This window comes from Phalacrocorax carbo, chromosome 1 (assembly GCF_963921805.1).
Source record: "Phalacrocorax carbo chromosome 1, bPhaCar2.1, whole genome shotgun sequence".
NCBI classification, from domain to species: domain Eukaryota; kingdom Metazoa; phylum Chordata; class Aves; order Suliformes; family Phalacrocoracidae; genus Phalacrocorax; species Phalacrocorax carbo.
In genome coordinates this window covers 143,371,132-143,381,202 of record NC_087513.1, presented here as the reverse complement: position 1 = coordinate 143,381,202, position 10,071 = coordinate 143,371,132, and the positions used below count along the sequence as shown (strand labels likewise).

At 40.9% G+C, this 10,071-nt stretch overlaps 1 protein-coding gene across 9 annotated transcripts in view; it reads left to right on the top strand.

Moving 5' to 3' along the window:
* The first annotated feature begins 6 nt into the window (after window positions 1-6).
* LOC104051940 (cohesin subunit SA-2) overlaps window positions 7-10,071 on the top strand; it is a 63,244-nt gene continuing 53,179 nt past the window's right edge. For 5 of the 9 annotated variants that reach the window (XM_064437935.1, XM_064437925.1, XM_064437911.1 and 2 more), the window contains exons 1-6: window positions 105-163; window positions 636-810; window positions 5,252-5,336; window positions 5,938-6,084; window positions 7,568-7,664; window positions 8,626-8,702. In XM_064437935.1, coding sequence (XP_064294005.1) covers window positions 767-810; window positions 5,252-5,336; window positions 5,938-6,084; window positions 7,568-7,664; window positions 8,626-8,702 — 450 coding nt within the window. In that variant the 5' untranslated portion in view covers window positions 105-163; window positions 636-766. Of the gene's footprint in view, window positions 264-292; window positions 398-635; window positions 811-4,515; window positions 4,702-5,251; window positions 5,337-5,937; window positions 6,085-7,567; window positions 7,665-8,625; window positions 8,703-10,071 lie in introns of those variants that run through there. The other 4 variants (XM_064437895.1, XM_064437888.1, XM_064437904.1 and 1 more) reach the window with 4 other exon arrangements.

The following is a 10,071-nucleotide window of genomic DNA, read 5'->3' as shown; positions in this document are numbered from 1 at the left end:
CGCACGGCGAGCCCGCCCCGCCCACCTGCCGTTGTGGGCCACGTGACGGCCATCCCCGTCTCTGATAGGCCGGGCGGTGTCTGGGTGGGGGGGGATCGGCCGTGATTGACGGTGGGTGTTGGTCGGCGCGCGCTCGGGGGTGGGGTGCGCGTCCGCGGGGCAGGTGAGTGGCGGCTCCCGCGCAGCGCGCGCCCATCGTCCCGCTTCCTCCCTGCCGCCGCCGCCGTGTCCCCCAGCCCGCAGCCGTTCGCCTGTGTGTACAGGTGGGCGAGGGTCCGTGTCCCGGCCCGCCCGCCCTCCCGCCGCTCCCCGTCCCGTCCCGTGCCGTCGGGGCGGCGGCGATGCCCGTGAAGCGGCTCGGCGGTGCGGGGGTCTGCCCGAGGGGGAGAAGGGTGAGGTAAGCGGGCCGGGCGGCCCCGGGCGGCTCCGTGAGGGCGGGCGGCTTTGTACGCCCAGCCTGGTCAGGGCCTCTGGCAGCTGCAGCGGTCCCGCCTCCGATTTCTCCTCTTTGCATTAATTTCTCTCGAAAAATTGCATCCCCTGCCTGTATTTTTTTTGGGGGGGGGTGTCTTCCTGACTTGGTTTTAAGGGGTCTGCCTAGAATTAACTCCTTTTTTCTTTTCTTTTCTTCACAGCTTTTGGCTGCTGTTTCACCTGCGAGAGCCAAAGCTTTGTTAAGTATTTTACCGACCTTGTTGAAGTTTCCTCAAAAGCGATGCTGACCGCGTTAGCTGGCTGCCTGTGCCGCTGAAATAATGTAGCGGAAATGATAGCCGAGCCCAACGCAGCCAGTAACCTTCCCAGCCAAAAGTAAGACCTGGCGCATGTTGTCTTGTCAAATTTGTTGGTAGATCAGGGTGCTGTCCCTTGAATTTGTGCCTGGTGGGTAGCGGGGCAGTCTACAATGCGTCATTTTGGGTGGGAGGGAAGTAAAAAGGGATTTGCTATGCGCTGTGTCTCGTTACTAACATCTCCGTTTTATTCCCTTTTACGTATGGTCTAGCATTTTGTTAATGTAGTGTTCTCTGCTGATTGACAGGGCCTTGGCCTTACAAGCTTCTCTGTGCCTTATTTGCTACAGTGCAAATGAACCTACTTTGAAAAAAAAAAAAAAAGGCAGATTCATAATCAATGCATGTGTTCGCTTCTGTGGTGAATTTGGGGATGCTGACGGGGAAGAGTCCTAAGTAATCTGTAGTCTCACTGTTGGCATTGAAGGGGGCATTGCTTGTCTATTGCTCTTTTTATCAGGGTATATCAAGTCTTCTCCCCTTCATAATATATTTTTTCAGTCATCAGTTGAGGCGGTCTATAAACCAAATCTGTTCATATCATTGTTTACAGAATGGTATTTAGAAGTTCTACTTGTACTAGAGCAGATATAAATAAATAAAAGTTAAAGCTAAAACATTTGGGCACATCTTATCTAGTTTCAAGGAGCGAGGCTTTTTAGATATCCAGTATTGCATGCTTTGAACTTATGGCAGCCCAGTCTTTGCTGATCCTGTCACCTTCTGAGCAAGTCTGCTCCAGGTCTTTTGCTTCATTAAGCATTAATGAAAGCTGAGAGATGTATTCCTCTTAGTCCATGATGACAGTTAATACAGCTTCCCATATGTCCTTTCCAGTGTGTTTCATCTGGAGTCAGCCTCTTAGTTTCAGAAATGTCAGGAAGGCACCTGGCAATTGTTTAGCTGAGCTTCTTATGTTGCTTCTAAAAGATGAAGCAGTTGTATCGAAATTTATAATTTTAAAAATCTACAGGTAGGATTCTTCCAATAACATAGATTAATTGTTCCTTTTACATAGCCAAAGGAATATGTTAGCTCTTTTAAAAAGAAAGCTACCTCTTTAACAGTATGAGTCACTAAATCTGCTCTAAATGTTTCTTAAGATGAGAAAACTGAATTAAGAAATTCTCACAATAATATTGTGTTTGAGGACGAGACGAAGGAATTTTCTTCCTTCCTACTTCAGGTGTTTTTACCTCATCAGTAATACTTCAACTGCTAGTGACAGGACCATATTGTGGCAGGAATGCGAGGTAAAAATGAGTCTATGAGCCATATGTAACAGGCTATAAAGGTGACAATTAGGATCAGGTAGGAATGGAATTCTACCTATGCTTTCTTACCGATTGCTGATGGAAGCAAAGTAAATGGCTGAGAACTGTTTCTTACCAGTGCGTGAGGCAGTGATTTTAGGTATGCAAAAAAATGCTCAGTATGGGGCAGTGTAACAGAGGGGAGCAAAAAAAGTAACTAGTTCAAAATTTGTCAAACTTATGGTTGCACTCCTATAGTTGAAAAGGTGTTAAATGGAGTTATGCGTGAGGGTCGCTGCAGAAGTGATCACGTGCCATCCTCAGCTAGGTGCAGTGGTTCCTATTTTGCTCAAGAAGAATATAGGGCACCTTAATTCTTTTAACAGTTTCTTCAACAGAATCTTAGTTGTGCAGATAAAAACTCCATTAAAATATCTCATTTAATTTCTGAGTGCTTTCATGGGGTTCAGTTTCTAGGTTCTGGTCTAGCTCCTGCAAATGTTTAAGTACCTGCCTTATCATCAGCCTTGCTGGCAATATCATTATTAAAAGGAAAAAAAAAAAAAAAACATGAGAAAGGAGAAACATGAGTATTGATAGTTTCTGGATTTAAAAAAAACCCCAAACTCTGTTTGTGTAGGTTGTCTGTTGTAGCACGTTGCTTACTGTAGCATGGCTATGGGCTGTGGTGCACTGGTTACCAAAACACTTTGGGAACTAAATGGCTTTTTTGTATTAGCATTTAGTTACATTTGTTGTGTGTTTAAGACAGGTGCTTAGTGTGTGCACAGAAGTTACTCTAACTGGTTTCATCACAGATATGTTGTTTTACTTGGTGGTATTAGCCCAACATGAGGAAGCTGTAGATCAACAGCCTTCTCATTCTTGCAGGTTTCGCTGAGCTTTGGTAAGGATGCTGTTCCATATACCAGGCATTCACTTGCTTTGTTGAGCCCCTTTTGCCACAGGTATATTTTGCCTGGCGTAAGCTGACAAAGTAGCACAGGGCCAGTAGATACCATCTGTAGTGCCATCCTTCAGGATGTTCTTGGGAAAGAGATGCATAAGTAAAAGCTTCAAAGAAGTATATTCTAGACAGAGATATTAAAAGCAGGACGTGATCAGACAAGTACTTGACTGAACTGTCCTGCAGCAGTTCTGATTTTTTTGTTATTTAAATGTTTTAATTCAACTTGGACTCAATTATACTTGCTGTAACCAAATGAAATACATTTATTGTCATTATGGGGTGGAATAAGTTGCTAAATAGTACATGCAAACCATTCAGGAAAACTGTTTGAGGTTGCATTGAGTGTTATGTTGAGGTGTAATGCAGAAACAGGTAACGCATGTTACCATGATGATGGCTGGCATCTGAGTTGTAGTAGTAGTGAAGCAGTGCAAGTAAGAACACGTTAGTCCAGCCCTGTATTGTTGCAGTCCGCTTTGAAATCAAGAGTGAAAGGATTTAATCACATAGGAGAAGCAACTCCTTGACAAACATGTTTGGATTCTTTTTGTTGATTTGTGGTCTGTAGAAGAATCTGGGAAGAGCTAGCTGGCATCAGGAAAGGAATCCATATTGCTCTCTCTTGCTGCTTGTTCTTTTCAACTAGGAGGTCTCTGGTGGTGCTTGAGATACTTAGTCTCTGTGGCTCGCAAACACAAATCAAAGAAAACATCTGAAAACTTTTGTGAATTATTGCTAGTAGTGTGCTGACTCAGTTGTGAACTATAGTTCATCCCTCTCATTTCTATAACATGCAGAAGTCCAGGCAACTGATGCAAGGATTGGTTCATCCCGAATTATTTTCTTGGCTTCCATCTGTCAAATGCTGTGCCACATTTTGAACTTTTCTGTGACAAGACATTAATTGAATTTAACTTTCATGGGACTTTCTCTGTAGGGAAGTTAAAAATTTGCAAAATTGTATTTAGAAATTCGATATCTTCTTATATAATTTTATATAGAATTTTTATAGGAGTCTTTGGAAGCCTAATTCTACATCGTTTACGGTGGAGTGTCCCAATAGATTCAAAAAGTAAAGAGAGACATGTTTAAATAAAAACTTCTGTCTGCTCTCACTAATGAAATAACACCAGGACCTTGATCCTGCAGTTGATGCTATTCAGCCTCAAGGTTTGCTTTGTAGAGGCAATGTCTAACTGAAATGGTCTTGGGAAGGACAAGAAGAACAGTGCTTATCTGGCATTGATAAACCTAGCTGGAGCTGAGCTGGCGCTGCATCTGTAGCACAGTTAATTCTTCATCTGGGTTAGCCAACACTGGATATTGGAGAGTTGACTGTATCTGACAGTGTAGTACACTGGCTTTTTTATTTTGTGAAGTGGTCATTTGTGTTAGTACACTCTCTTGTTGCATCAGTATCACGAAAATGAAAGTAACTGTACACTCTCATATTTACTTTCTTTTTGTGCCTTCTTGTAGTACAAGTCAACTGGCTTCATGTCCTGGCCACCATAGTATAAAAGGAGGCCATAGCAGCCAGCTACCAGTACTGGACCTGCTGCACAAGTGGGATCCAGCTCGCCTGCTCAGACATGACCTTTGGCAAAGCATATTGTTAGCATTGGGAATGATGAAAAGTGGCATGATTTCATTGCAGATAAATGTATGGCTTCAGATCTCCCAGAAGGTGCATCTTTATTTATAAAATCATTCCTCCATCATATTAGCAATGACCTGCAAATGAAATTTCATGTGTGTCTTTTTTCCTCAGCGTGTTTTATAGACAAAGTAAAACAGTTCCATCCTCTCATTTTAAGTTGTAGACCCATCAAATGTTGTTACCTTGTTTTGTGCAAGCGCCCACAAAGTGAATGTATACTCCTGTTATTGACTCATGGTGCAAAGCTCTTAAGTCAACAAAGGCTGCCTTAAGTCAACACCAGCTTTCTGTCTCATTTACTTTCTACTCCCTTGATATCTTTGATGGTTCTGCTAGTTTTTCTGATTATCTGTGTATCTCACAGGAAAGCCAACAGTTTGAAAAAGGCCCCAAATTTCTGTTGTACTTTTAAAGTTAGCTGTTTGGTTTTTAGTAACAAAATGGCATAACTTCCAAACAATTCATTAGAAGTATTAAAATACATATCTATGCTCTTATTTTCTTCTGTTGTTTGTACTGAAGTGTGTAGTTCTGTGTTCTCACTGCTAACCTTTTCAACATGTTTGTTATGCTTCAGAGAGAATGCTGTCCATGATGAGACTGTGCCTGAGTCTGCCGTGCAGAATGGCAGATGTGTGAGAAATGGCAACCTGAAAACACCAGTAAGTTGATTTTTAAATTAAATTTTTTTTTTTAAATTATGGAATTTATTTTCTGTCTCATTGAATTGTTACGAATTTGAGTATTATGTAAAACACTCACAATACAGTGCATCTAAAATGTAGTCTCTGGATGCAGCTTGACCCCCAAATTCCATTGGCATCAGAGCCAGCAGTCAGTTCATTTCACCTGTTCTTCCTTATCTGTGCATTGTGTGTAGCTGATGTTAATTTGCAGGTTGTGAAAAGATGTGTAAGATGTGCTTGCTGTCTATTCTTCAGAAATTACACCTGCCACTGAAAAACGCCTTCTGGTTAGTACACAACTATCCAGAACCTTCTTTCCTGTTATACCTTCCTATGCTTATGACTCATTGTTGAGAAAAAAATTCGAACTGGTAAATCCTTTCTTTCATCCCCTTCTAGTATGGTTGTGTTTGATAAGGCTTTATCAGTGTCCTTGAAGCTTAAAAGTTAGCACCCTGGGGAAATCATTACAAATGAGAGTAAAATAAACTTGTTTATCAGGGGATAATTCAGTATCTGTGAATGGCTGTTATGTGTCATGTTTTCTTACATGCTTTCTTTGCTTGACTCGTTTCAGAGGGAGAAACGGAAGGTCCGAGAACAGTGTGAAAACATAAGGAGAAATTCCTCCAGTTGCAGAAGAGTGAGCCAGCTGCAGAATGGCAAAGTGGTTGAGGCAGTTACCTTGTTTGATGTGGTTAGCATGGGGAAGCAGGCCATGCAGGTATTTCTAGCTCTGAATTCCAGGAGGAGTTCGTGGAGGCAAGATATGGATAAACAGTGGTTATTTCAGTTATTAGTACTCTGGAGCATTGAAATTTTGTTCTCTTTTGGCATAGGTGGGGAAGAAGCATGTTTGACTGGAAAACTGTTATGAGCATGGGTCTTAAAAAGAATGCATCTTCAAGAAATCAGTGAAAAAGTAGCTGTCATATTTAAAAAGGGGAAGGAAATGTGTACCTAAACCAGCCTTCCAAAAGCAATGTCTGAACAAATGAAAAGAGAATTACATTAAAAAATACAGAAAAGGTTCATCAGTAGAAAATTTTGCTTGTTCAGGATTCTGAAAATCAGGCCATTTTTTTTCTGGGTGCTTGCCTTTTGGTATTTTTCTTTTATCTGCATTCTGATGCAGTTTGACAGCAGTTTGCGTAATAGTCAGGTTCCCAGTGCATCTATATCGTAAGCAACTTTCTTTCATGTGAGGAAGCCTACCTCCCCATACTCTAAGCACACATGTATATTATGTTTGTATATGTGTATGAAGGATTAAAATCCGGAGTCCGAAATATTTTTATACAGGATTTATACAGGATTATGCATCTCCGGTATGTAGTGTCCGTAAGCAAAGTGTGTGTGTGTCAACATGGAAAAGTACATTTATATTTTGGATGCGAGACCTTAGTTTTTCTAGGCTGTTTGTGTGGATGTATTTTTGCCATGCTGCAGCTGTGTTCACTTCAGTAGAGCTCCCTGAAGAGCTCAGCTTCTGCTGTGCAAAGCGTGATGTGAAGGGTTTGGAAAGGCAGCAGTTCGAGTCCAGGCTGCTGCTGCTAGAATTCATTAGATCTGTGTGGCACTACAGGTGGGTTGAAGCATGGATGGCTTATCCCAACGGGCCTGTGTCACATACAGGCTGTAGGCTGTACTGCCCTAGAAATGAAATTTGGAGTTGTGCTTTAGCTTAAGTGAACTGTTTCAGCCTACTGCACAAATCGGGTGCTAGAGAAGACTAGAACTCCCAGGAACAATTGCTAACATTAATTTAATATTGAATTAATATTAATGATTAGTTGGTGCAGAGGTTAAATGTTTGGTCTTTTTTTTGTTTTTGTAGGTTTTTTTTGTTGTTTTTTAAAATGAAGCTGTTACCTTAGCGCTGGCAAGAAGTTAGGAGGATGACATTTTGTTTTTTGTATATTAAGTTTATTAAAGCTGTGGTTATTTTCCCTGTTAACAGGGAGCAAAGCATCTGTGAATGGCAACATTGCCTAGAGCAGAACTTGTGAATGAGCAGTTCAAGACTTCATTTTGCCCCAGAAGGAGTCTATTAGAAATGGAACAAAATAGTGTGGAGTTTATGCTCATTTTTATAATTTAACGGAGATGGAACAATGTTAGTTTGTGCCTTGATTATGGATGTCCTCAGTGGAGTGTAGCATTCTGTGTTCAGCTCCTGGCTAATGAGTTTCTTTAATCTTTTCTAGTCTGTAGTAGATGACTGGATTGAAGCATATAAACAGGACAGGAATGTGGCACTTCTAGATCTGATCAACTTCTTCATTCAGTGCTCAGGCTGTCAAGGTAATTTACCCTCTTAGTAGCCCTTTCCATTATCTGTGAGTGAGAGTAGTCTGAAGTGTGCTTTATAAAATGGAATTTTTCTCTCCAGTAAGTCATGTACTTATAATCTGTACTGTCTGTTAAGACAAATGCCAGCTGGGCAGCACTAATATTAAAGAACGTTGCTGTTTAAATTCTTTGACTCTGTGTTTACAGCATACCAACTCTGAGTTGTATTCGAACATGGTTTGCAAGGTCAGGTTTCTGAAGTGGCGTCTCACATCGCTTTGCAGGATCTCCACATAGGGAAGATAGTTTTGATGACCATTCTAATTAAAATTCAGTCCAGGATCTTTTGTTTTGCTAGTATCTTTGCTTGAAAATGAACAACTAGCAGATTAAGCTAGAAAAGCAATGTCTTGCCTCATTGCGGTTACTTTTACCAGAGGGTTGTGAAGCTGTCTATTTCAAAACAAACGTTGAGATACAGTTACTTCTGGGGACAGTCTGCTAGTGAAATGCTTCAGGATGGCAAGGTAGAGTTTTAAGACGACTATTCTGTTAGTTTGAAACTTCTGAGTGTCTCTTAGCAGCTAGAAAGTACCTTTTACACGTCAAATTTTTTTTTCAGGCCCTTGAACTAACATGCCTTCTCTTATGGGAAATGTTTTGGGGTCTTTGACTTGCAGTGGGCAAAATTTTAGTAAATCCTTGAAGTAAGTGAGTGGACAGAGAAAATAGCTCTGCCAGGCAGCACAGGGCAGATTTCTTTAATGTGAATTTCAGTTCTCGATCATCAGTATTTTCTACTGTAAATGAGTTTGTGTCTCCCTATACATATATGGCCCATACCAGCATAAACAGAGATAACACAGAGTCCCCCTTTCTGAGTGTTTTTAAATTAATTCTTTACTGTGGTTTGGACTTGATGAATGTAATACAGTTGTTGGTAGTTCTTCTTTTTAAAATGTTAATCTTCTAGGCATGGTAACAGCAGAGATGTTTCAAAGTTTGCACAAGAAGGACGTCATGCGAAAAATGACAGAGAACTTCGATGAGGTAGGCACAGCTTTGACTTTGCATGCCTTTTTTGTATAAACAATAGGCTCTACCCTAACAGCCGACCTGGACAGAGTTCCTGCTGCTTATCAGGAGCTGTGACCCATTTCCTTAATTTAGGAAAATAATCCTCTTTTTCACAAGAGAAATTTGGTGTTGTAGTGACTAATTTCAGCAGCAGGAGCATACTTTTTTTGTAAGTCACTTTTATTTTCAGAGTTTTATTAGGGCTATATAACTGCGGTCTTCCTGAATCTGGCTTTCTCTTAGGAGTTCTTTTGATAGCAACTTTATAGGGGTAAATATAACCTCGCATTGCAGCAGGTAAATGGTTCCTTTGTTATTTGGTTGATAGGTCCTTTAAAAAATACTATTGTGGATTACTGATGAGCTAATTCAAAGATATTTTTTAGCTGATATTTTTAGTTGAATCTTTTTCTTCTGTTTTACTGACCATATGAATTTTTATAACTGTATTATGTCATATGAAAGAATAAAAATGCATTTCTGATTTTTTGATCATTATCAAAACAATAGTGAATATCACATTTCTTGAGGATTGTTAAGAAAAATGCATAGCTTTACAATACTGTTTCTCTATTTGAATGCTCCTTGGCTAATTATGACAACATCAAATTTTCTGCAGTGCTTTCGCAGTTGCTTCTGTGCTTTTTTTTTCTGTATTTGCCACCTCTGAATTGATTTGTCAAGCCACAGCCATCAGCCTTGCAGCCTTGCTTTAATTGGGCATCTCTCAAAGACCAGCTGCTGTAGAAAATCCCACAGAGAATGAATTTGCCAACACGGTTTTCTTCATTTTAGAAGTGTAGTAGCACTTGGGCTAATTTTTGACAGAAATGATCCGATATGTGTCTGGCCATATGAATTAGTAATCTGGCGCTTCTCTCCCAACCAAATTAGCTCTGAATAGCACTTGCAATAGGGTAGGTGCTCTGGAAGGTACAAAGATGTGATTATTGTTATCATCAGCCTGGACAGTGTTACAGCACTGTAACCTTTCTGCCTGTCCTGCTGGGCAAAAAGGAAGGTTCTACAGTTGCCTTAGAAGATGTATTCTGCATGCTGTAAGAACAAAGTAACTTTGGCTTTGGGGCAGTGTTTTGACACGCTACTCTAGTGAAACGTTTTACTGATGGGGGGGGGGGAAAAAAAGGGACACAAAGAATAACAAGAAGGGCTTCTACAGGTATGTCAGCCAGAAAAGAAAGGTAAAAGAAAGGGTACTCCCTGTGATGAACAAGACTGGGAAACTGGTAACAATGGATGAGGAGAAGGCTGAGGTACTCAACAACTTTTTTGCCTCAGTCTTTGCTGGCAACTTCCCCCCCAGCTCTTGAGTGAATGGACT